The sequence below is a fragment of the Penicillium cataractarum genome (assembly GCF_028827025.1).
Source record: "Penicillium cataractarum strain IBT 29864 chromosome Unknown utg000008l, whole genome shotgun sequence".
NCBI lineage: Eukaryota > Fungi > Ascomycota > Eurotiomycetes > Eurotiales > Aspergillaceae > Penicillium > Penicillium cataractarum.
In genome coordinates, this window is record NW_026622744.1 from 747,068 (window position 1) to 773,542 (window position 26,475).

Consider the following 26,475-nt stretch of genomic DNA (forward strand, 5'->3'; position numbering starts at 1 on the left):
TGCAAATGGTTATGGATATTGCTGGGAACCTTCAGAGGATACCGTCGCATCGTGGGACAGCACTGAGCTCTGTATCTAAGCGCACAGTTCCCCAAAATAGCATCCTCCAACCACGACTGTCCATCGGCTCCCGGGAGGTTCCTGATGTGTACCAAGTTATCAGCCTCCTACAAACAGTTCACTCGATGCTCATCGTGTGTTCTAGAGCTAGGTGCTTCTACCCTCATGTTACTCCTACTTTCAAAGGGATGTAAAATAATCGCCTAGTATACAGTTGCGAAGTATTGTAGACTTGAGATAGAGTAAGTGGTGAAAATCCTGCTGTCTCATCCCTTTCCTATTTCTCGTCCTCAATTGATTCCTCTCAACTTTTTTTTATTTCTCTACAAAAGTTTCCTCGGCATTCCTACTCTCTTGGTTCTCTATTCTCTAATATAGCGAGCAGGGTGGACTGCTGAGCACTTCGACTAGAACCTGCTCAGCTGAAGGTCCTCCTTTCTACTCGTATATCTCAATCTTGATACTTAGGTCCTCAAAGGCACAGTTTCCAAGGGATCACTTTAGATCTTTGATACATATTGACCAGGTTAGTTTCCATGATATTCTTGAATGGCACTTAGCCTCTTGATATGGCTCGAGCCACTTCTTCATGAATTGTTGTGATTATTTTGCTACATTCTCGCCGTCGCCTGCATCCCATGCCTCTTCGGCGGACCTTTCACGCATGTTGGTACTTTGGAGAGACTGACCAGATACCAGGGTCAGTTTATTGTGAATATTCGCCACCTCTTTCTTTCATCCGCTAAAATTACTCTTCCTCGAGGCTCACATGTTCTAAGATTGCCAACTTTGGGGGATAGTTCTAACGACTGAGTTATCATGCATTTGAAGTATGGAGGTATAGTCTTGATCCATCTTGCGGTGACAGGACTATGTTGGCCGTACGATGAATCTCTTACTCCCTACAATCTGAACGAGAACAAAAAAGCAACCAATCCTGTCGAATATTGGGGTGAATGGCCCAATCATACATACTTCCCATCGCCGGATAACTGGCGTTTTCCGATATACACTCTGTTTCTGGACCGATTCGTTAATGGGGATCCAACAAACGACAACAGCAACGGTACACTCTTTGAGCATGACTTGAATTCCAATCAGATGCGTCACGGTGGTGACGTGGTTGGTTTGGTAGATACCTTGGATTATTTGCAAGGAATGGGAATCAAGGTCTGCATGAACCTAACATATGCTCTCTCAATTTCATCTTTCTCACTAATAACTTCTTTTCAGGGAATTTACCTCGCCGGCTTAGTCTTGATGAATCAACCATGGGGCTCTGATGGCTATTCAGCCCTCGATACTACCCTACTCGACCAGCACTTTGGCACAATTCAGACCTGGAGAGATGCGATCACAGAGATTCACAATCGAGGGATGTATGTGATTTTTGATAATACCATTGCTACGTGAGTATATCCTCCATTAAAATCTGTATGTGAGTGCTGGTTATTGAACTTTCAATCTAGTATGGGAGACCTGATCGGGTTTGAAGGGTATCTCAACACGACCACTCCGTTCACCCCGAAGGAGCACAAAGCACAGTGGAAATCAGATCGCCGCTATGTTGATTTTCATTTTGGCAACAATTACAACCAAACCTGTGAATATCCTCGCTTCTGGAATGAGACCGGTTTTCCTGTGGAAGGATACGTTCAAGAAGAGTTGAAGGGGTGCTATAACAGCGATTTCGATCAATACGGTGATATTGAAGCTTTTGGGGTTTACCCCGACTGGCAACGTGAACTAGCAAAATTTGCTTCTGTCCAAGACCGTCTTCGAGAATGGGTACCAAGCGTCAGGGAACGTCTCATCCGGCACTCATGTATCATTATTTCCTCTCTCGACATTGATGGGTTTCGATACGACAAAGCTACACAGGCCACAGTCGATGCGCTAGGTGATATTTCAAGGGCCTATAGAGAATGTGCGCGACGAGTTGGCAAGACCAACTTTTTCTTACCTGGAGAAATAACCGTCGGAAACAACCTCGGCTCCGTCTTTCTTGGTCGTGGCCGTCAGCCTGATATGCTTCCAAGGACGCTGGATGATGCATTTCATTTGACAAACTCGTCGGACTCAACCTTCTTCATTCGTGGTGAGAATCAACAAGCTATTGATGGCGCTGCATTTCATTATTCAATTTACCGATCTCTCACTCGATTTTTGGGCATGGATGGAAACCTGGCAGCTGGCTACGATATCCCAGTCAACTGGACTGAAGCGTGGTACGAGATGGTCCTTACTAATGACCTTATCAACGCAAATACTGGAAAGTTTGATCCGCGTCATCTGTATGGTGTGACAAATCAAGACGTCTTCCGCTGGCCGACTGTTGAGATGGGTATTGAGAGACATCTCCTCGGTCTTTTCATCACAACGCTGCATTTGCCTGGAATACCATTACTGCTCTGGGGGGAAGAGCAAGCATTCTACATTCTTGATGCGACAGCTTCAAACTATATTTACGGTCGGCAAGCCATGTCCCCAGCGACGGCATGGAAGACTCATGGTTGCTTTGAGCTGATTTCAGAACAATATTTCAACTGGCCCATCAAATCGGGGCGATTAGGATGTCATGATGAGACCGCCACGTATGATCATCGCGATCCTTCCCATTTCATGAGAAATATTATCAAGCACATGTATCAAATGAGAGAGGACTACCCTGCACTCAATGATGGCTGGTGGATACAGTTGCTTTCAAACCAGACGCACAATATCTACTACCCGGGCTCGAACGGTTTACCGACTGAGACAGGGATGTGGTCTGTCCTACGTAGTCCATACTATCAAGGACAAGATCTTGGAGAATCTGGAAATCAAACCATCTGGTTTATCTATCAAAATGATAACAAGACTGTGACTTACGACTTCGACTGCTCCAACCCAAACGCAGCCCTCGTTGCTCCGTTCGACACGAATACGACTGTCAAGAATCTATTCTATCCACACGACGAACTGACTCTCAAAGACAGTGCAATAAAGCTGCATCTGAATGGATCAGAGGAGGCAAATGGCTGTCTTGATAGCATAACGCTTCGACCCTATGAGTTTAGGGCCTACGTTCCGAAAGAGAAGTTTGTATCTCCCCGTCCAATGATCACAAAATTCACTCCTGGGCATGATGTTCCCGTGCTTTCCAGGGTTGCACCTGGGCAGCACGAGACCCTTGATATTGGCTTGTTCTTCTCAACTGAGATGAACTGCACGATAGTTTCACAAGCAATCTCTCTCGAGTCATCAACCGAAACAGGGGCTATTCCGTCCATTGACTTGAGCACTGTCGATTGTGGAGCTATCGTGAATGACAAAGTATCATACTCTGGCCAGATTCCAGCAACTTGGGCATGGACAGCCACTCTGACAGGCGTTGAAAATGGAATTCATCGACTCACAGTTCGGAACGCGACAAGCATCGATGGCCGCACTACCAATGCCATAGACCACTTTTTGATTCGAATCGGTCAACATGACAACCCGATGATCTTCACTTCTGCCAATTATTCGACGAGTCTCCTTCATGAACGGAAAGACGGTTCTCTCTATGTTCAGCAGCATGCAGCTGGAGCAGATATGTATCGGTACTCGACCAATTGGGGAAGTTCATTCAGCAAATGGCTTCCCTATCATGGAGGAAACCAGTCTGTCAAGGAACAGCATTGGTCGGGGATGAAGAAGCAGAGATGGAAAGGGAAACACATCCGGGTCGAATACTGGAGCCGCCTTACGGGAAGTAGTGACTATTTCCAAGAGGGCGATGGTCCTGATTGGAACTCTCATGTTCCTCGTCGATTCCCTCATATGTTCTTCAATGGTCCCTTCAACGAATATGGGTACGATGCTGGTCTCGCGAATGTAGTGAAACAGGATAGCGATGGTCTTTGGAAATTCCGTTTCATGGCAGAGTGGCCAGCTCAGGGCCAACTCAATGTTTGGGGCATCAATCCTGACGGCAAACCTGATCAGAGCTACCTTCTTGGGGATGCTGATGGCGACTCGGTTCTCGATCGTCTACCACCCTCTTCTCGTACCGCGACGACGATCAACATTACTGAACATCCACCCGACCCACACTTGGCCTGGAGAATCCATATTGACGATGCAACGTTACGATTTAAATTGGTTCCTTCAGGCTCAAAATACGTACAAATGGCTCTCTTCTTCTTGCTCTGCATTGTCCCGGTGATCACAGCTACAACTTGCGCCTACATATTCAAGAAGACATTTTACCGGATAAAGTTCAACCAGGTTGGTGTGAGCGAGAAGAAAACCCTCATCTCTTTCGATATTCTCAAGAGATTCAAGGCCGACAACCCTGGAAATGGAGAGCCTCGAAGTCTGCTCGCACGACTGGCAAACAAGTCGAGGTTTCTTCAGAGTGCCTCTGCCTTCGGCAATCGTACCTCACACAAGCGGAAGGTGCTCGTCGCAACCATGGAGTACGACATTGATGACTGGGGGATCAGAATCAAAATTGGTGGCTTGGGCGTCATGGCTCAGCTCATGAGCAAGCAACTTGGCCACCTAGATCTTATATGGGTCATACCATGCGTCGGTGGGATAGAGTACCCAATAGACAAGCCCGCTGGATCAATGTCTGTCATGATTCTCGGAAACTCCTACGAAGTCAAGATTCAGTACCATGTTCTGAGGAATATTACCTATGTTCTTCTCGATGCGCCAGTATTCCGTCAACAGTCTGCCAAGGAGCCTTATCCAGCTCGAATGGATGATCTCGACAGCGCGATTTATTATTCGGCCTGGAATCAGTGCATTGCTCAGTCACTCAAGCGGTTCCCGGTCGATTTATACCACATCAATGACTATCATGGTGCAATTGCGACTCTGTATCAGTTACCCGAGACGATCCCAATCTGCCTTTCCCTTCACAATGCAGAATATCAGGGCCTATGGCCGATGCGCACACAAAAGGAGAAGAGCGAGGTGTGCTCTGTCTTCAATCTTGATATGGAGATTGCCGCGCGCTACGTACAGTTCGGTGAGGTCTTTAATCTACTCCATGCTGGTGCGAGTTATCTACGCCTTCATCAACAAGGTTTTGGTGCTGTTGGAGTGTCCAAGAAATATGGCAAGAGATCCTACGCACGCTATCCTATATTCTGGGGCCTAAGGAAAGTTGGTAATCTGCCAAACCCTGACCCCTCTGACACCGGAGAATGGAATAAAGAGTTGCCCAAGGAAAGTGAGATTAGTGTTGATGGCGGCTACGAAGTTCAACGGGCTGAATTCAAGCGACAAGCACAGGAATGGGCTGGTCTGCAACAGATTCCTAATGCAGATCTCATGGTGTTTGTTGGCAGATGGTCCATGCAGAAGGGTATTGATCTAATTGCAGATGTCATGCCTGGTGTCCTCGAATCTCGACCCAATGTCCAGCTGCTTTGTGTGGGACCAGTCATCGATCTATACGGTAAGTTTGCAGCCTTGAAGCTTGACCGCATGATGAAGCTCTACCCAGGCCGCGTGTTTTCAAAACCACAATTCACGGTCTTGCCTCCATTCATCTTTTCGGGTGCAGAGTTTGCATTGATTCCTTCGCGCGACGAACCTTTCGGTCTCGTTGCCGTTGAATTCGGTCGCAAAGGTGCTCTTGGTATTGGTGCTCGAGTGGGTGGTCTCGGACAGATGCCCGGATGGTGGTATACAGTTGAGTCAACGACAACTTCGCACCTTCTCAAACAGTTCAAGCTTGCGATTGACAGTGCTTTGAGTTCCAAGCTTGAGACCAGAGCCATGATGCGTGCGAGGTCTGCTAAACAACGCTTCCCTGTCGCCCAATGGATTGAAGACCTGGAAATTCTCCAATCCACCGCGATTCGGGTCCATAATAAGGAGCGAGCTAAGTCTCAGGCACAATCAAATGCTGCAGCCTCTTCATATAACGCTATCTATGGTATGATGACACCTCAAGCTGCTGCGTCTGGTAGATCTGGTGCTTCAAGTGGTACTCTGACCCCGCCCCCACGGTCATCAAGCCGCCCGGGAACGATGGCTTCTTTGCAGCGAAGCTCTATCGTCTACAGCCGTGACCCGAGTCCTGGGGATGGAAGACCCAAGTCAGGTCTCAGTCGTCATCTCTCCTTTGGTATGAGTGTTGCTCCACGACCAGGTTCGGCTGCTTTTGAAAGTCGCGCACGCAGAGACCTTGGAAAAGGAAGTGTTATGGAGGTAGAGGAAATGCAAAATGGAGGATCACCAGACACTGAGGATGAAAGTGAAGACGAAATGATGTCCACTTGCTATGGGGACGAGGAATATCCCATGGCAGGTGACTCTGCTGAAAGAGGACGCCGAATGGAAAGTTCCTCCCAAGGCCCTTTTCTGTCTTCTGGAATTCCCCTTACCAAGGAGAGCCTCTCAACACGGCATTCAAGCCAGGGTTCCGTTCTCGGCCGACCCATTGGTAGTCCGTCCAGCTCAACTGCGCCCAGTACAGTGGGAACTGAAGACACTCTTGTTCCTCCATCAAGACCTTGGGCAGAGGCTGGAAACCGTCTCAGTAATGCTTCGGTTTTATCTGTGGACTCTGTCGTCGGAGACAAAAAGGACTATAAGCTGCAAAAGGTCGACCCATTCTTCACAGACAGTAATGGAGAGTACTACAAAGTCTTCGAAAAGAAGCTGGAAGACCTGAGTGGCTCAAACTCGGACTCTCAACTCTGCATCGAGCAGTTCCTTGAGAAAAGCGAGAAGAAATGGTTTGACAGATTCCGAGATGCTCGTCTTGGCCGCAATCAATCTCCAAATCAATCTCCAGCGCCTTCAATGCAAACTGGCAAAGGAGGAGGAAGCGGGTCTCCTCCAGGTTCTATCACCAATGATGATACAGCGTCTCATGAGAGCGGCGGGCAAGAGAGAAAGGCAAACGACGAATTCCTCCTTGGAGATGACTATGTGCCACCAACTGGGTTGAAGAAGTGGATGCAGATGCGTATTGGCGACTGGCCCGTTTACTCATTGTTCCTCGGTCTCGGCCAGATCATTGCTGCCAATTCATATCAGATTACCCTGCTGACAGGCGAAGTTGGCCAGAGTGAGGCAAAATTGTATGGGATTGCAACGGTTTACTTGATCACATCTATCCTGTGGTGGCTTTTCTTCCGGTTCTGCAAGTCTATTCTGGTTCTCACGGTCCCTTGGTTCTTATATGGAACGGCATTCCTGATCATTGGCCTTGCTCATTTTGAGTCTAACTCCTTCACCCGGGGATGGATTCAAAATATCGGTAGTGGGATCTACGCTGCCGCTTCATCAAGTGGTTCAATCTTTTTTGCACTCAACTTTGGCGACGAAAGCGGTGCACCGGTTAAGCAATGGGTGTTCCGTGCCTGTTTGATTCAGGGCACGCAGCAGGCCTATGTGATAGCTCTCTGGTACTGGGGCTCCACTTTGACGAAAGCTTCCAATGCTGGGGTTTTGGGTGCTCAGGGCAGTATCACGAACACGTGGCGAATGACGGCTATCTGTACACCGATCACTGCTTTCCTTTGGGGAATCGGTCTCCTGGTTTACTTCGGCTTGCCGAACTATTACCGACAGACACCTGGCAAGGTCCCTTCATTCTACAAATCGGTCTTCAGGCGCAAAATCGTGCTCTGGAACTGGGTTGTAGTCATTCTCCAGAACTTCTTTTTGAGTGCTCCATATGGTCGAAATTGGAATTGTAAGAGTTTATACCGCACGTTGATACAAGATTCCTTTACTAACTTCATTTTTAGTCCTTTGGATCTCCAACCATGCCAAGCCCTGGCAGATCCTGTGCCTTTGTGTCGCCTTCTTTGGATTTGTTTGGATAGCGATCCTTTTGCTCCTTGCCTGGGTTTCCAAATCACACAGCTGGATTCTTCCTATCGTGGCTTGTGGCCTTGGAGCTCCCCGATGGGCACAGGTATGGTGGGGAACATCAGGGTCCGGTCTTTTCCTCCCATGGGCGGGAAATTATGTCTCTGGGGCTTTGGTTTCGCGGGGTCTCTGGTTATGGCTCGGTGTTATGGATGCCTTACAAGGCCTTGGATTTGGCATGATCCTCTTGCAGACCCTCACGCGTATGCATATCTGTTTCACGCTACTTGTATCCCAGGTCATCGGTTCTCTGGCGACCATTTGTGCCAGAGCATTTTCTCCAAATAGGATTGGACCAGGGCCTATATCACCAGATATCACGGCTGGAGCTGGCGCATTGGGGAATGCATGGTTCTGGATTGCCCTCATCTTCCAATTGATGATCTGGTAAGTGGGGATCATTCTAGAGAATACAACACCGCTCTACTCAAGGTCTGCTTGCTAATTATGACGTTCCATAGTGGCGGTTTCCTGCTCTTCTTCCGCCGTGAGCAGCTTTCAAAACCGTAGCTACAATTGAAAGAACGTCGGACGAGACTAAGTGTGGTTGAACAGGAAGTTCTATGCTTGCTAGTGTTGTTGTTGCAGTTTCTTAGTTCAGTTCTTGGTCATTGGTCAGTCTCTATTGCGGCGCTATTATCTAATGTAATGACTTCCTTCTCGTCAAAAAAATTATTCATCTAGGTTCTAAAGAAAGGTGTTCAGAGGATTATTGTTCTGAGATTCATAATTCATTCTCATTGAGATTCGTAGGCTACTGAAACAAGCCAATAGTCCAAAGATAACCAAGCCCCGAAAGATGCAGAGCGACAAGTTAAATAACACGAGGGGATATTTTTTTTGAAACCAAGGAAAAAACCAAAATGGACTACTATAGCACCAATTACCGTGTCCAATGCGATCCTCCAGAGCGCCCAAACCAGGCAATACGCAATCAACTTTTACCAATTGAGGGGATCGCCCTTGACATCACCACGGTTGGTAGTAGGCACAGGGGCAGCGTCGATCTTAGTAGGACCGCCGTTGCCACGGCGGAGATAGCCGCTGCCATCCAACCAGGGGGTCTGCAGGCTACGCTTAGCCTCGAAGGTGCGGATCTTAGACTCCACCTGGAGGGTCAGACCAATGTCATCCAGACCGTTGACAAGGCAGTGCTTGCGGAAGCCGTCGACATCGAAGGCGGAGAGCTTGTTGCCCTCGGCATCCTTGATCTCCTGGTTGACAAGGTCAACCTCGAGCTCGCGACCAGCGCGGGCCTCGTCCGCAATCTTCTTCAGCGCAGCCTCGTCAGAAACAACGACAGGAAGCATGCCGTTCTTGAAGGTGTTGTTGAAGAAGATGTCAGCGAAGGACGGGGCAATGATGCACTTAATGCCAAAGTCCAGCAGAGCCCAGGGGGCGTGCTCGCGGGAGCTACCGCAGCCGAAGTTGGGACCAGTCACAACCAGAATCTTGGAGTTGCGGTAGATGCCCTGGTTCAGGATGAAGTCGGGGTTCTCCTGGCCATCGGGGTTGTAACGGAGCTCATAGAAAGCAGCAGAGCCCAGACCAGTCCGCTTAATAGTCTTCAGGAACTGCTTGGGGATAATGGCATCGGTGTCGACGTTAGCACGGTCCAGAGGAGCGGCGGTTCCCTTGAGAACAGTGAACTTGGGAAGACCAGCACTGCTGCCACCAGCCGAGGTGTTGGTGTGGGGCTCGTTATCAGCGGGCAGGTCCAGAACACGGTCAAGCTCATCCTCAGTCGTGGGAGTCTCAGCCTCGGGCTGAATATCGAACTGAGGCTGGACCTTGGCAAGAACGGGGCTGGAGACCACATGCTCCCGAATATCAGCAAGCTTACCGACGATGGCAGCGGCGGCAGCCATGGCAGGGGACATCAGGTGAGTACGACCCTGTGCACCCTGGCGACCCTCGAAGTTGCGGTTGGAGGTACTGGCACAGCGCTCCTTGGGGGAGAGAATGTCAGGGTTCATACCAAGACACATGGAGCAACCAGCCTCACGCCACTCGAAACCAGCATCGGTGAAGATCTTGTCGAGACCCTCAGCCTCGGCCTGCTCCTTGACCAAGCCTGATCCAGGAACAATCATAGCGCGCTTGATGTTCTCCGCGATCTTCTTGCCGTTGACAACCTTGGCGGCTGCGCGCAGATCCTCAATACGAGAGTTGGTGCAAGATCCAATGAAGACCTTGTCCACAACGATGTCCTTCATGGGAGTACCGGCAGTGAGGCCCATGTACTCAAGAGCCCGCTTGCAAGAGGCCTTGCGGTTCTCATCCTCAAAGTCATCGGGGCCAGGGACAACACCAGTGATGGGGACGACATCCTGAGGGGAGGTACCCCAGGAGATAGTAGGGATGATGTCCTTGCCATTCAGGAAGACATCAATGTCGTACTTAGCGTCGGCATCAGACTTCAGAGAGGACCAGTAGCTGACGGCCTTGTTCCACTCGGCGCTGCCGTACTTGGGAGCAAGGGGACGACCCTTAAGGTACTCGAAAGTAATCTCATCGGGAGCAATCATACCAGCGCGGGCACCACCCTCAATAGACATGTTGCACATAGACATGCGGGCTTCCATGCTGAGTCCACGGATGACAGATCCGCAGAACTCAATGACAGCACCAGTACCACCAGCGGTACCAATGACACCAATGATGTGGAGGACAACGTCCTTTGAGGTCACACCAGGGGCAAGCTCACCATCGACCTGGACGCGCATGTTCTTGCTTCGGCGAGTCAAGAGAGTCTGGGTCGCGAGGACGTGCTCGACTTCACTGGTTCCAATACCGAAAGCCAGGGAACCGAAGGCACCGTGGGTGGAAGTGTGGCTGTCACCGCAGACAACGGTCGTTCCGGGCAGGGTGAAGCCTTGCTCAGGGCCGATAACGTGGACAATACCCTGACGCTTATCGCCCATACCGAAGTAGGTGAGACCGAAATCCTTGACATTCTCCTCGAGGGTTGTGCATTGGAGGCGGGAGTCGTTCTCCTTGATGAATTCGGAGGCGTTCTTGAAGTTTTTCCGGGAGCTGGTAGGGATGTTCTATAGACAAAAAGCATATTAGCGAGCGTTCACCTACTAGACAAAACCAGGCTGTGCGCCTTGAGACTTACGTGGTCAACGGTCACCAGAGTGCAGTCCGGCCGGCGGACCTTACGGCTAGCGTTCTTCAGGCCCTCGAAGGCCTGAGGTGAGGTCACCTCGTGGACAAGATGCCGGTCTATATTTGCAAGTTAGCGGATTGATGTCAGCTAGCGGGAACCCGGTCGGCATACCGATATAGAGCAAGCATGTGCCATCATCTTGCTGGTTGACAATGTGGTCATCGAAGACCTTGTCGTACAAGGTCCTCGGTTTCGTCTCTGCGGAGGGCATATTGTATGAATAAAGTATGCAATTAACAAAGCTCGTGCAGTCCTTGTTGGAGAGGTATGGGGAAAGCAGATGCCAGGACTTATATTTTGCAGCGCGCGCGATGTCGCTGGGGAGCTTCTCGAGGGGCAACGCCGATTTCGGTCGGTCAGCGCTGAATATTTGGGTTCTGATTGGTTGCAGTGGCGAAACAAGGGGGGGCCGATATCGGGTGGGCCGAAAAATGCGACGGCGGCTAGTGGCGCTTGATGGCGGCTCAGCGCGTCTCCCATTCTTGGATTTTTGTTCAGGGTTAATTATGAACCATCTGTTATTGCAATTGTTTGACTAACTTCTAGATCTACTGTAGAAATCACTCTCTACATTGAAGTCTCACCAATTAGAAGAAGTATGCAGATTTTCGGACTTTACCGACTCACAGAAGTACGGTGTATGGGACGCTATACATGACGTAGGCCGACCGAACTCCAGGGTGACTCAAGCAATAATCGGCCTTTAATTGGCCATGACCGCCGGGGGTCCGATCGGGCCCCATCCTCTGCGTGACTGGGCCTCGGGCTGTGTAAGACTGTCGGTATTTTAGGAGGCGGGGTGTTATGCATTGGCTTTCGTGCAACCTTCCTGGCAATGTCTCATTTGCTGCAGTCACAATTTCTAATTAACGAGCTATGGATGGCCCGCTCAATACATGGCAGTTCGTACATTTGAATTCCAGGATTTTAAAAAATCTCCTTTAGAGAGCTAGATATCCATTTGTGTTGGTCTCAGGTAGCTTTAGAGGAACCCCCCCCGTCATGCCTGGATATATATTTAACCTACTCACGTAGCAAAATTTAATCTTCTCCAGGAACCTGGAGCTTCCCTCGTTCAAACTCGACGCTTATCTTGCTCAAATTTATACGAATTAATAGCATAAGGTCCAGGTCATTTTTGGCTAGCACCTGCCTAGGCGCTCCGGGCTTCCCACTCTCTTTGAAATCGAAAATCTCTACCTTTATAGATCTACCCCATTCAGGAAGTATGCAATCAGCGTTCCATGATCTGAACAATCTATCCCACTCGACCGTTGTTTAGACTGAGATTCAGGTGCCCCTTGGACATGCGTCCGATGAACAACGATGGGTCGGATATTTCCAACCCTTAGTACATGTTACGGGCCACAAACAGTCCACATGGGCTCGGCTTCGCTTCAACCCGGAGAAAGTGATCCTAGGCATATAAGTCATCTCCTTCCCTTCAGAAGCGATACATGATAATATTCTAAGTAAAATCAATTTACTAACGTAGCTCTCATATCTAGATTGGTCAACTAGATCAGCATATAGGGACTTTGAAAGCTCTCCGTCAGCTCAGCTTTATCAGGAATAGCTTATAATTAACAGGATTATATTCTAGGCATATCATAAGTTCCCTTCCTAAGGGCGAGATTAGTTACTCATATTACCCAAACGTTTTATCTATATCTTATAGGTCTACTTTAAAGTCCTAGCAACGCAAGAGCAAAAGCAAAGGGTTGGAAAAGCGTTGATATTCGTCCGCCTATTAAACCTCCTCCTACCCAACCAAAAACTGCAACCACGTCTTCCCGTGAAGCTATAGGCTACTCGTACGGGGGACCTATATGGCTTAGAGGTTCAACTATTGCTATGGCCGCATATCTGGAGAGATAAGGAGGCAGCGCTTTACAGGTACATCACTTACAACCGTGAGACGAGTTTAGAGAGTTTTCATGGGTTTCTTCGTGACATCGGCTCGATAGAATTCAAAGAAGACTATTGTCAATTTAAAGAGCTCCCACGCCTATGAGTGCAGTCGGAGTTCCTTTTGTTTTGAAACTTCTATTACTCAGTGAATCCGACTCTGAGTGCCCTCATAAAAGTCACGGCAGCTAAGATAGGGGAGCCCAACCTGGCATAGGAAATAGCATGTACATATAGTGGCCTAACCAGTACTCAAATGTCTAATATCGTCTAAATATGCCACAACGCCAAACCCAAGCTATCCAATAAAACCATGCAAAATCCCCATCTTCCCACCCAAAATTGATCGTCCATCATGATTCAAGAATCAAGCCCGACTACAATTCTTTTCCCCGAAACGGATCCACTTCGAAGTAAATCTAATGCTGCATTGATTCCTTCCAGCCCCCCCTCGGCGCGAACAATCTCGGGAAGAGTGAGGGTTTTTGACTCAAGTAGGTCTTCTAGCCAGCGAACCATGCTCTCGCCAACTGTAGGTGCAGTATGGAATAGCTTGATGGGCACGGTGTGGTAACGGATCCCTGGGTTGCGTTCTTTGGGCAGCCCTGTGAGCCCCAGCAAATGCGAATGCCCAGAAGGATCGAGAGTTTTCTCAAGCAGCGCCGCAGTATCCTTACCAACAATATCAATGGCGTATCGCAATTTACCCCCAGTGACTCCGCGGATAATCTCCACGGCGCGCTCGGTATCGTGTCGGTCCACGAGGAGATCGGCGCCAGATTCGAGCAGCTTGGCTCCGTGTCGTGCAACATCTGCTACGCAAATCACACGTAGTCCGGCCAGCTTGGCTAATTGCAAAGTCACCAGTCCGGTTGTTGTCGAGGCTGCACGGGCTTTGTTAGCAACAATATCTTCTTCACCTTGGGGTTGAATTGAAAATCTTACCACCCCAGATTGCAACCCAATCACCGCGCTGTGGGCGCTCTGATTCTGACGCAAAGCACTCATCTTGTATATCGGCTGGAATATCGTTTCTATCTAGTTGACTGATAATTTGAGGTAGATTAGGACCAGGCGATTTTGAAAGCACGGAGAAGTCTAGTCCAAATGAGACGCCGAGAGCTAGGACAGAGGCCACAAATGCCACTCCAAGAGAGGCAGAGGCGTGAATTGATGTAGACGATGGAATTCGTGCTGCGTTAAAGTCGGTCGCGATTGCATATTCTTGGAATGCGGCTTTCCGAATGTCTCGATAATCTGTTGAGGGCACAAGGACAATATCACCCACGCGAACGCGTGAATTCTCGCCAGGGACTTGCAGCACAAGTCCCGCTAGATCACGTCCATTGATCCAAGGTAAACTTGGAATTCCAAAGTTGAATGCCCTGCATTAACGCCATGTTAGCCAAGTTATATAGATAAGATGATGGTGAGGTTTAACATACGGTGCTTTCCAGTCAATCGGATTAAGCCCGATTGCAAGGACCTGCGAATGAAATATGAGAAACTACGTCTCATGCAGATGAGCGAGTAGTAAGTCTTTATATCTTACCTTCACAAGAATCTCCCCGGGATTCAGGATTGCGGGAATAGTATGATCGTTCACCAGGGTGTATTGTTCGCGGACCCCCTTGAGTAATAGTACGCTTTGCCGTGCGTCCTCGGTTTGTGAAACTAGACTGGTTTTTTCTTCTTTAATAGCAGTAGAATTTAAAGAAGGCCCAGAGAATATACAACGATGGAAGCTTGTCGGCTTCTTTTGCAGCTCGTCGAGCTGGACGCAGGTAGTGGTTGACATGATAATAGGAGCCAAGAGTGCCATATTAGAAATCAACCGTCAGAAAATGCCGTAAAGTCCAGATCGGACTCTACCTATATGCTATTTGAAACTCTCAATCTTGATTACATATTTCTCGCCCGAGAAACAAATAGGGCAAAGCACGCTCATCACGTTTGAGAGCGGGGGCATTGATACATATCAGCCTTTGCCAAAAGCACGTAGGGCCAGGGAGCCCCCACAGTGCTTGGCTATTTAATACTGCATGAGAGGGGATACCACTGTTGAATGAAACTGTTTGGGCTTGTATTTGCGTTTTCCAGCCTATCCAGTGGCACCTCCTGGAGGGGATCGGGATGCTGCTCATTGCTCATGGCGGGGTTTGAATGGCGTGATGGAGGCCTCTAATCAGCGGCCCGGGGAAGGTGAAAGCAGATTCCATCTAATCAATCCAGATTATTGTTAGTACAATGATCGTTTACTCGCCCCAACGAAATACACATTGGACTAGTTTACAGACCGCGAGAGAAGGCCGAAACCCGAGTTAATTAGTCGACCAAAACAGGATATAGGATATTAATTAAGAGATCAAGTGCATTGATGGGAAGAGAATGCTAGTAGACCAAAGGAGGCACGCAAATGCGATTGCGATGGTTGATCGTGAAGGTGTCTTTAGGTTCTAAACTGATGTGATCCGGGGTTCTGATGACGAAACCCTGGAACTTGTCTAGCCGCATTTTCAAGGCCGGTAGCGCTGAAGTTGAATGCGTCTGTTAATCAATCATAGATCTATACTATCTCAGTGATTGAATATTTACTACAATGTATTGATTATTGCCGATCTCAGTCTGTATGTATGTAGCCTGACTGGTATGCCATGAGGATCATGATGGCGGGGCGAATACGATACCGTTATTCATGATCCCGCAAGGGAATTCATGAAAAATAAGATAAAGAGGAAGAGATCGGAGAAGACATGGCATCTCTGAAACTATATCAAGACTGTGTTCCCACCATCATCTAGATACCGATCCTGTTTTGTCCATTTGCCTCTATATCGCCGGTTTGTTCCTCGCTAATAAAAATCATGGCTCTCTGCATGTGGTCTTAATAAATCAACGTAATTGGCAGTCGATGGGCTTCAAATGCTGAAATAGAATCATTAAGCCAGCGAGAATTATGGATCTTGAATTTTGAAAGATCGTTCCATTTGGAACATCTCATGCGAGGGTTCCAGCAAGTATGAAGTCTCACATCGTGGGAGCGATATGTTTTTGTCTCTCGCCCGAGAGAATTGACAGAAAATAGTCAGACTAGGAGTTATTACTCCTTGCTCCTAGGAAAATCACTTTCCTTCTGGTTCTAGGCCAAACGCCTCGTGGCCGTTAAGCGTGTCGCATGGCTGTAATCTAGGCAAGCACGTAATCCTGGCTAAGAACGACAGCATCCGCCGGGGGTGAGAGCCTGCCATTTCCAAGATAGGTTAAAAGACCCCACTCCACGTACAACCGTATAAGCTGAAAATGTCGCTCATTAAGCATTTTTGGCCGAACAATTTCATAATAGGTGTCTAGGCTAATGAAATGGCAGCCAAAAAGTGATTAAGGTTCCGATGTTGCCATAGCACGTAATGTCATATTGTCTTAATTCTGCAGTGAAGCTCCGGCAGGTAGGTATAGATCTACCATCGAGACGGGATGCATAAAACTCGATGACCGTCCGTCTCCTACCGAAATTCCATCAGTTCAGAATTGTCGAGATCTTCATTGTGTAGACGACTCTTCATCGCAATGTCAAGTTCTGAGAAGAGCGCCTCGCCCAAAGACGAGGAGGTCCAGAGCAACTCTCTGACTACTCCGATCCACAAAGGTATCTCACGAAATGCAAATTCAAAAGAGTTTAACCAAGTATGCTAATCGGTCAGTCAAATGGTATCGGTCGACATTCTACAATGCGCTCATCCTTGGACTTTGCAACTTCCTCGCGCCGGGCATTTGGGGCGCAATGAATTCTCTCGGTGGAGGAGGCGAAGAGAAGCCCTATCTTGTTAATGCGTATGATCATCCGATCAGGCTCAATCCTCATTTTAATATACTGATGAAACTATAGAGCAAATGCACTGACCTTTGCCCTGATGGTGGTATCCTGCTTCTTTGGAAGTGTTATCGTCCGATTCATTGGGATCAAGTGGACATTCATCGTGGGAACAATGGGCTACGCGCCGTATGCTGCGGGCCTATACACAAACAACCGATTTGGGGACGAATGGTTGGTGCTCCTCGGTGCCGCTCTGTGTGGTAGTTCGGCAGGTATTTTCTGGATGGCTGAAGCCGCAATCGCCCTTGCGTATCCCGAACCATACAACCAAGGACGCTTTCTGGGATTTTGGCTCAGCTTCCGCGTCGGAGGGCAAATCCTAGGAGGCGCTATCAGCCTTGGTATCAATGCTCGTCGTGCAACTGAAGGCAGTGTCTCTTATACTGTCTATCTCATCTTTATTGCGCTCCAAGCACTCGGTCCCTTTGCTGGCTTACTCCTCAATAATCCGTCTCAAGTTCAGCGAAAGGATGGAGTTCCAGTTCAGCTTCAGGTGAACAATAGCATTGGCTACGAGCTCCGAAAGATGGTCAAGCTTTTCATCAGCAAGAAGTTCCTTTGCATCGTTCCATTCATCTGTCAAGCGGTTTACACCGAGGCAGTGATGTTTTCATATGAAGGCCTCTGGTTCTCCGTGCGTTCAAGAGCGCTCGGCTCATTCTTGTCTGGCATCATTGCATTGATTATGGGCAATCTTCTCGGCGCATTCCTCGACAATAAGTCCATCTCGTTGAAGAAGCGAAGCCGATATGCTTTCTTCTTTGTTGTAGGCTGGCAAGGCCTGTGTTGGATTTGGGCCACTGTGGTGACCACCGAGTTCCACAAGACAAACCCGGTATACGACTGGGCCGATCCGGGCTTTGGAAGAGCATTCGCTCTCTTCCTGTTCTGGGTTGCTGGATTCCAGATCAACTACATGTACCTGTGAGTGATACGACTGCCCACGGGGGCTCCGTTGAACAACATGCTAATCTCAAGACAGATACTTTGTGGTCGGCAACCTGGCTGATGACCAGGAGGAAGTCATTCGAATTGCTGGGTTGTTGCGTGGTACCGAGTCAGCCGCTCAGTGTGTTAGTGTAGGTTCCTCCTTCATTCCTTTCCCGTCTTTTCTGTCCTTTGATGTTGACACTTGACTTGCAGTACGGGCTGAGCAGTATTTCGATCATGGCCGCAATTGGAAGTGTCTATCTGAATTTCGCTTTGTGGGCCGTTGCCATCCCCTCTGCTTGGTACATTATCAGTCAGATTGGTCTCTTTGGAGATAAAAAGTTGGAACGAGAGACCCGGGCATTGCGCGATTCGTCTGACAATGAATGAGCCGTTTCTCGTAAAGTGACGCTGATGAAATGGGACATTCCTTGTTTGCTTTTCCCCAGTGTTAGTTTAGTTATAGATACCGTTATTTGCCATCCATAAAAATCAACCTTAGAGGCTACTTTGCCGGATTTTCTGTCTCTTTCTTCTCTTCGAAATTCTAGGGCGTTTTTAGGATACTCACTCCTCCAATGATAAGATTAATCGTGTAGGTGCATTGAGACATCTTTCATCAAAGAACTAACTATACAACGGACTGAAATGTCCGGTTATCTTGGTTAAAGACCAGTAAAGCGAGACGGTGTCTTACGAAAAGACCAAAAAATCCACACGCGGTCTGGACCGCAACCATATGCCATGCAAGTCGATCTTCCCTCATTGGGCCCATCCACACGAGCCAGAGATTCAAAATTGTCAGATTCGTCGATTCGACAATTTGTCCTTTTTCATCTTTCTGAACACGCACCAAGCGTAGTGTGTGCAGTGTGTCGAGAGCGAAGGCGATCAATGGGGAAGGTGGAACCATCCATTCCGTGACAGAAGCATCAAGTAACCCAGTCGAGGCATTAAACTTCGGAAGTCGATGGCGTGGGCAGGGAATGATGTGGAAGAGCTGGGGTGTTGAGTAAAGGAAGTTGAAGATCTGCGGTACGAACAGCAGCAGCAATGTCTTGCTGAAGTGTCCCAGAATACCCACAACAGCAAACACCATACCCGCAAAATAACAATAAGTATCACCCACAAACACCTTGGAGGGATACCAATTGTGGCACAAAAGCGCGGTTGAAACACCAATGAAGGGCAGCAAGAAGTAGATCGAGAACAAGTGAGAGTCGGTAGCCGGATGGGGGTATGGGGTAATGGGAGCCAGGTACATGGCATCATTCAAAAGTAGAAGGACTGCAATGACCAGCGATTGAGCAACTTCAATGCCGTTAATGCCTGCCAGCATGTTGATGGCATTGGGGCAGAAGATTGCAACGGCTGCCATGTACATGTAGTACAGCCACCCGAGGTCAATAAAATCACCAAGGTACCGTTGCAGGGGGACGGGTACGACGACATGTGTCACGCCAAAATCGACAAAGTAAACAACCAGCATGGGAATGGCTGCAAATGCTGGAATCAAGACCTTGTGTCTCCAGCGAATGTCGAGAAGGTCGTCTCCAATTCCTAGGATGATAATACATTGCAAAGACAAAAGACCCGAGAGATACGAGGCAAGCTGACGCGAGAAAAAGTTAGTATTTCCGTAAACAGCTAATTCTCTTCCAATAAAGACTTACCCTCCCATGAGGGAATCTGTGGAGGAACCGCCCAGTTTCGATGTGTTGATCTTCGATAACAACATCCCGATTGCCTCCACCTGACGTGGCTGCGACAATATCCTTGTAAAAGGCAAAGGGAATGAAAATGATGAGGGAAAGCAGATAAACCACGGCACAGACCGCACCCATTGTTTCCGGTCTGAATGCAAACATGAGCCTTCATTTTATAAGCAGATAATAAGTATTGAACACTTACATTTCAGGCTTTCTGGGCTTAGCCATATCTTTTCCCTTGAGACCTGCCTTGATAAAGACAGGACCAAGCCAGCGAATCATGCTGAAAGCGACTGCAAAAGCAATGAAAGACAGAGCAATTGAAGCTATCACCGGCGCGCCATCGCCCTGGAACGTGTTGACCAGGATGCCGAGACCGGCTCCCACGAGGAGCAGTAGGCGCCATGTTTCTGATCGTGAGAGGGTATTTGGGACTGGCATAGCGAGCAATGGCCCCAGTACCGGGGTCTCAAGATCTTACTCTAGCAAAAGGAATGACAAGAAATGGACAACTCTTCACACGGAGAAATAGCTGACGCAAGCTGGCTTCATCCGAAATTACCCCCGATAAGCTTATCGGAACTACGGGATAATGGCTCACCGCCTAAAGGCGGTGAGGGCGCATCCCGTGATGATCGCCGCCGAGAAGGGAAACCCGCGCGCGCACACGACGCTGAGACACCTCTGTTTCATGTCCCAGCATGCATACGTGTGAATGAGGCGCATCATTGGCTCACGCCCATATATTCCTTGCCCTTCCTATTCAAAACAAAATATCAGGTCGCGATGGGGGCAGTAGAGCGCCCAGAGACAACAGGCGGGTTTGCCGACTTCGATGCAGGTCACCGAGATCTGGTAGCTGTGACCAAGTACAACTATTATGCAAATCGGCTCCTCACAGCATCTTTGGACCACCGAATGAAAGTCTGGGACCTCAAAGATGGTCAATGGCAGCTCGTTGATACCTGGACTGCCCACGATGCCGAGATTCGCGATGTAAGGGATTCGGAGATTACGCGCATTCCATTCATGAGCTAACAAACAGCTTCAGGCTACATGGAACGGTCCCTTCACAGGCCAACATATCGCCAGTATTGGAGAGGATATGAGACTGAAGATCTGGCAGGAAGATGTAACGCAATCTCCTGGATCAGGTCGGCGTTTCAGATCGATCTTTCGCTTAACAGCGCCTCATCGACATCCCTTTGTGTCCCTGGACTTCCGCAACATTGACCTGGAGTCATGGCTCGCCGTTATCACGCGTGATGGCTACTTGATGATCTTGGAACCCGTCAGCCCAGATAGCCTGGCGGACTGGCAGACTATCGACCAGTTCCGGGTCTGCGCAGCACCCGAGCGTGGCGAGGAGACAAGCTTCAAGGTTCAATTCCATCATGACTCCGCCGATATTACACACACAATTCTTCCAGATTCAGATCGAAAGAGTCTGTCACTTGTGGTGGCAGCCATGGACACGGTCAAAATCTATCGTACTGACTCAAACCGGCGCTTCTACCACGCAATCGAGCTGAACGGACACCATGGCCTCGTCAGGGATATCTCTTGGGCACGTGGCTCAGTACGAGGCTACGATCTCATCGCAAGTGGCGGCAAAGATGGACAGATCCGCATCTTTGAAGTCTACACAACCACCACCAATCAAGGATCTCAAGCTCCAAGTTCTCGAAAAGCCGAACGGCGCCAGCAGCAATCATCCTCGACACGAACGACGACCCAGTCTGGCATAGGAAGTGCTCTCGCAAATCGCACACCCAATTCAACCTCTAGCCGCCAGGCTACCGGAGACTCTCAGTTCCGCCATTCGTTCAAACAGGTGGCGTGTCTTGATAGTAAGCACCTTGATATCTGGCAGGTGGACTTCTCCTTTGCTGGTAAGTAAGCAATTTTTCCTTTTGATGGTCGAATAAACTTTCTCATAAATTAATCTACAGGCGATTCCTTGATGTCCTCAGGCGATGATGGCGCCGTTCGGTTCTGGAAAAAGTCGTTGTCGGGAGAATGGCTTGAGTTTGCTGAGACTGGTATGGCAACTCAGTGATCTTACATATGGATGAAAAACCCTGCCTTACCTAATTGCATGGTGGGACTCTGGCATTACACGCCCAGGAATGATACATAAGTAGTGACGCCAGTGATCGCTCCTTTATGCGTCCGGTAGGCGGGGGGCTCGATGGTTTTGTTTTGCATTTTCCGGGCCTCAATACGAGGCAAATGATACCCTGATTCGATTTTTGACTAAAAATTTCCCGCGGTGTCATAGTGTGCTTTTCGTAATCCTAACAGTCGCAGAATGAAGCCCTGTCACGCATCAATGGCAGGAGCGACTCTGACAACATCCGCAAACCCGACCAGTATTACAGGATCGAGAATACACCAGTGAGCCCAGGATAATTCTGCCCTGAATCAGCGTCTCTATTCTTTTCGATTGTCTCCCCCGTTATACCTATTACCTATTCGCGATGGCATTGGGCCCGACTCTTGGTACTGGGCTGTTCATCGGCGCCGGGCAGGCGCTGGCAATCGGTGGTCCAGCCTCGCTACTCATTTCCTACGCATTCTTATCTCTCTTAACCTACTTCATGGCCACGACTGTCGCCGAAGTCGCCACTCGTGCCCCGGCTCGTCACGGTACATTGGTCACCAATGGCTTCCGATACATGACGGACAGTATGGGGTTCGCGGCCGGAATTCTGCGCTGGTACACGCTAGCGATGTTTGTCCCCTACGAGATTACAACTGCAATGGTAAACCTCGGGCTTTGGAACCCTGATGTAACGATTGCTTTGCGATTGATCATTGTCATTACTATTGTTGTGGGATCCAACTTCATTCCGGAGAGACACTTTCGAACCTCTGAGCGCCTCTTCACCAGAATCAAAGTCGGTACAATGGCATGTCTACTTGTTTTGTCGCTGTCTATTGGGCTTGGAGGAGCCACGGGTCATACGAAATGGGGGTTCCATTACTGGAAAAGGCCAGGGGCGATGCACGAATACTTATTCCATGGCTCTCTGGGCAAGTTTTGGGGCTTGCTCCAGTGTGTCTCGCACAGCTCTATTGCGTTCACTTTCGCGCCCGAGATCATTGTCCACCGAGCTGAGACGTTTGAATCTGTTCATACCGAGATTGGCGAGGCGCTAGATCCGACTATTCAAGACAGCCTCCCGGGCAAGGTTGCCTTCGATGTGGCCACTACCACATTGCCTTATATCCTGAGCTCCCTGGCGATGGGTGTCATGGCGCCCTACAACGATCCGTTATTGACCAACAATGGAGCTGGAGCCGGTCTTTCGCCCTTCATCATTGGGATGAACACTGCTCGCATTCGAATCGTTCCCGTCACTGCAACCCTTGCCATCCTGGTTTCATCCGTTGCTTCGGCTCGATCGTTTCTATTCCTCGCTTCACGAGCACTGTGTGCAATGTCTGAGCTCGGCCATGCTCATCGGGCCCTCAAAGTACGCAACGAATGGGGCGTTCCCTATATCGCCGTCGGCACCACCGGGCTTTTCTCCTTGTTAGCCTTCGTCTCCGTGAAAATGTCGAGCTCAACCACGACCACCTATTTCCTCGTCTTCGTGAACAGCTCCGGCTACCTGTCCTGGCTGGTTTCGTGCGTGATATTCCACTACTTCCGACATAATTCGGGCCTCCGTCACAATACCAACTCTTATCAATTTGCCATCCAGCCGTTTGGGACATACTTTGGAGCCTTGATGAGCGCGATCTTGCTCATGTCCAATGGCTTAGTTGGAGGCATACCGGGGCCTCGTCCTGGTCCAAAAGTCGCCAGACTTCTCGCCGCTTATTTGAGCATTCCCGTCTTCGCAGGTCTATATTTCGCTCATCGTTTTCAAACGACGGTTCCTTATCGGACATCTCATAGCGACTTGGGAGTGCACAACTGTCGGGACGAACAACGGAACAAAGCTGCCACTCAAACATCCGAAGCGCAACAGGGAAGGTCAGCGCAGCCCGGTTCACCCGAGATCGTTTAGTCGGATCCCGTACTGTCAACGGCCGTGGACATGTAAACGCTCGGATGAAAGCCCGGAGAAGACTGGGGTGGGCGCGCATAGACTAAATCAGGTATCTCTGGAGAGTGGTGGATTCGTGCAGCTTTTAATGCCATGGAGTTTTATTCTTAGTGGTTGAATTTTGTTGTATTAGTAGTACCATCCGGTCTCTAAATATCACGAGTCATCATGTTTTGATTGGAACCTTGGAAGTCACCTGTTTGTCGTTGCCCACCACGTTCTATTTCCCTGCCAACGTGATTCAACTTCTTCCCTTCTCATCCTCTTCCTCCTCCTCTTCAATTCAGTTTCCCTTCTCCACCTCATTGAACCATGTACGTTCTGAGATTCATCCCAGTCGTATTGATTTGCTCCTGCATTTAAAAATTGAAAGCTGATATCCCGCAGAGACCTTGTCTGGCTGGTATTCAGGCCCGGGTGGCTCGTGCTGCCGGGGCTACAGCCCTGAACCCCCACGCCCACGCCCACACCTGCGTTACACCTGCCGACTCTGGAGCGTCCAATCTATCGTTCGAATCCACTCTTTCGTTCATCATTTTAAATCGGTATGATACTCAAGCAGCTGTCTATCAAAAGATGGACCAAAGATTCACCGCGCTGTTCTCACAGTCCCGGTGCGACGGTTGAGCACCACCATACAGAGTATACTGCGGAGTTCGGAGGACCATACCGGGCGGTTTCAATACGTTTTCGCCTTAATTTAACCAGTTGGATGATCGACTAACGGTTTGATTTGCTCCTGTTCCTTGCGCACGGCGGTCCCTCTATAGTGGCAAAAAAAGGGCCGCCAAATCACCGGATTGGAAATAATATCGGAAGCCTACTGAGCGGCCCCCTTTTACCACTGTGAGTGTCTTCTCTTTCCACCCTTTGGGCACCCTTCTACTCCCACCATTTTCACCTCGGGCAGCCTCTGATGGGGATTTCGTCCAGTACTCCATACCTGATACACTGGCCCTGTCGATATGATGACCCTCTTTTTATTTTCCTCCCCCCCCCCCCCTTCTCTTCGGGGGCCTTCCTCGAACACCAGCGCCCAGAGATCAAACCCAACTCTGGGCCCGATGACCAACAGACGGGCCTCTCAAGTCTACTCTACTACTGACCTTACTATCCTTTCTTTTTTTCCCTCCTTTCCCCTCTCTTTTTCTCCCGACTTCTGCGCCACTCTCCCCTGCCCCATCTTACCCTTCCGTCTCCCGGCCGATCTTCCTCTTTCCATGGACGCAACTCTCCATTTACCCACGTTTCGCCCAGCTTGTACACTATTCCTTCCGCTCTATACTAACATCCAGACAAACTTCTACAAGACTTCCAGAGGTTTTTCTCATGTCACGCTCGCTGCGGCTGGCATTGCGGGATTTCACTCCTCTACTTTTACTGATCCTCTCTCCCTTGCTTAGCCCACGAGTCCTTTCACGAGCCTTGTTCCGTACATACTTCTTGTCCTTCTTTGTTCTATGTTCCTCTTTTCTTTCTTTTTTTTCTCTTCCGAGGCAGTCCACTTTTCTCCTCGTGGACCCGTCGCCAGTACCTTTCGGGGTCCTTCCATCGAGATGCTTCATGACTGCACTCGATCAGGGTTGCAGCCTTATCAAATGGGCCTCTCCCGTCACTACCGGGCTGCATGGATCCCGACTGTGCTTACGGCTGAACCTGCCACTCGGGTCACAATGATAGGGCCATCTATCTACTACTACTAACTCACTCGCCAGAGAGCTATGGCCGTTGCACTGACTAACATGATACTACCATTGTTTCCTAGATGCTAACCCCATCTGCCAGCGCCAACTCGTCCAGCATTCCTGTGACTCGTGACTCTCCCCACCGGATTAGGTCTTCCCGGCGCTAGTCCGAGTTCTACTTAGCGTCTTCCCCCAGAACGGCAGTCGCTGGTCTCGCCCCTGTTTGGCCCTTTTGATTACCACCTGGTATCGGCCATAACCATACAATACACCTGACTAACCTTTCCCCCTCCCCTGCCAAACGCCAGAATGCCAATACCACCAGCTTTGGCCCGCTAATCGTTTTCGGGTCGAGTCCCCCCTCCCATTTTCCCCCCGGCCACCCTCTTCCTTCGCAGTCCGGTTTCCTTCCTGCGCGACTCCTCTAATCCGCGCTATTCCCCTTTCGCTGCACTCGGGCTTTCTCTGCCTAAGGCCCTCCGTAGCCTCCTCCTCCTCCTTCGACCACTTCTCGAATCACCCTCTTTTCCCTCTCCTTTTCTTGCTGCGCGTCCTTTCTCTTCCCTCCGATTCTCCTTCACCCCCCTTCCCCCCCCATTTCGTTTGTTCCAGCCTCAACTCTTCTCGATCCTAACCGTCTCGACTCTTCCGCCTTCTTTTCTCCCTCCTCGTCCTACTCGCGAATCCCGTCGCCTTCTTTCTCGCCCTTTTGACGGACCCTACTCTTCGACGAACAACCCGAACCCACACCTCCTGCGCGATCCGCGTCCTCTCTGAACACATTATCCCAAATCGCCTCGGTCCTCATTCCTGGCTGCTACTTTTCTCGTGTCGATTCCTCCATTCCTCGTCGCTCCACCCTTGAGCACACCGGATAGGCGCATTCGGCCAAGGTTTTCTTTCTCTCCAGAAAGCCATCCCTAGCCGTCCGAAGGCCATCATAATCGACTCGATTACCCTGCGAAGAAGATCGGCTAGGCTGTAGCAGCATTGGCCAGGGTGTATCCTCTTGGGATTCCACTCTCTACGCCGTCGTCCCACTGGCTTTCGCTCGCCACATAGGCCAGAACGCGTCTTACGTTGACAAAAAAGGGATTCTTCAAGACTGACGAAGACTTTCCCTTGAAGCGATCGTGGACATGCTCGTTGCACAGTGACGGGTCGGCCACGCCATCGTTTCTCAGCATATCTCAGTTTGTCGTGATCTGAGGGG

General features: G+C 49.5%; 7 protein-coding genes across 7 annotated transcripts; 4 read left to right on the plus strand and 3 right to left on the minus strand.

Annotated features, from left to right (window-relative positions):
- Positions 1-879: 879 nt before the first annotated feature.
- ags2 (alpha-1,3-glucan synthase Ags2) lies at positions 880-8,436 on the plus strand (the record flags this gene model as incomplete). Its single annotated transcript, XM_056702305.1, has 5 exons — positions 880-1,230; positions 1,294-1,469; positions 1,530-7,747; positions 7,803-8,313; positions 8,388-8,436. 5 exons carry the CDS (start codon positions 880-882, stop codon positions 8,434-8,436), a joined length of 7,305 nt encoding a protein of 2,434 aa, XP_056551305.1.
- A 431-nt stretch (positions 8,437-8,867) lies between these two features.
- On the minus strand, positions 8,868-11,309 carry luA (3-isopropylmalate dehydratase LEU1; the record flags this gene model as incomplete). The annotated part of the gene is made up of 3 exons (XM_056702306.1): positions 8,868-10,976; positions 11,048-11,154; positions 11,210-11,309. The coding sequence occupies 3 exons, from the start codon at positions 11,307-11,309 to the stop codon at positions 8,868-8,870; spliced, it is 2,316 nt and encodes a 771-aa protein (XP_056551306.1).
- Positions 11,310-13,366: 2,057 nt separating this feature from the next.
- N7496_009393 (zinc-binding alcohol dehydrogenase family protein) lies at positions 13,367-14,804 on the minus strand (the record flags this gene model as incomplete). The annotated part of the gene is made up of 4 exons (XM_056702307.1): positions 13,367-13,890; positions 13,952-14,391; positions 14,452-14,492; positions 14,559-14,804. 4 exons carry the CDS (start codon positions 14,802-14,804, stop codon positions 13,367-13,369), a joined length of 1,251 nt encoding a protein of 416 aa, XP_056551307.1.
- A 1,769-nt stretch (positions 14,805-16,573) lies between these two features.
- N7496_009394 (DUF895 domain membrane protein) lies at positions 16,574-18,200 on the plus strand (the record flags this gene model as incomplete). Its single annotated transcript, XM_056702308.1, has 5 exons — positions 16,574-16,652; positions 16,708-16,837; positions 16,893-17,804; positions 17,863-17,959; positions 18,024-18,200. 5 exons carry the CDS (start codon positions 16,574-16,576, stop codon positions 18,198-18,200), a joined length of 1,395 nt encoding a protein of 464 aa, XP_056551308.1.
- Positions 18,201-18,441: 241 nt separating this feature from the next.
- Positions 18,442-19,960, minus strand: N7496_009395 (UDP-N-acetylglucosamine--dolichyl-phosphate N-acetylglucosaminephosphotransferase; the record flags this gene model as incomplete). The annotated part of the gene is made up of 3 exons (XM_056702309.1): positions 18,442-19,422; positions 19,484-19,664; positions 19,722-19,960. The coding sequence occupies 3 exons, from the start codon at positions 19,958-19,960 to the stop codon at positions 18,442-18,444; spliced, it is 1,401 nt and encodes a 466-aa protein (XP_056551309.1).
- A 345-nt stretch (positions 19,961-20,305) lies between these two features.
- On the plus strand, positions 20,306-21,578 carry N7496_009396 (putative nuclear pore protein (SEH1); the record flags this gene model as incomplete). The annotated part of the gene is made up of 3 exons (XM_056702310.1): positions 20,306-20,515; positions 20,571-21,411; positions 21,472-21,578. The coding sequence occupies 3 exons, from the start codon at positions 20,306-20,308 to the stop codon at positions 21,576-21,578; spliced, it is 1,158 nt and encodes a 385-aa protein (XP_056551310.1).
- A 421-nt stretch (positions 21,579-21,999) lies between these two features.
- On the plus strand, positions 22,000-23,538 carry N7496_009397 (putative proline permease; the record flags this gene model as incomplete). The annotated part of the gene is made up of 1 exon (XM_056702311.1): positions 22,000-23,538. The coding sequence occupies one exon, from the start codon at positions 22,000-22,002 to the stop codon at positions 23,536-23,538; it is 1,539 nt and encodes a 512-aa protein (XP_056551311.1).
- Positions 23,539-26,475: the final 2,937 nt, after the last annotated feature.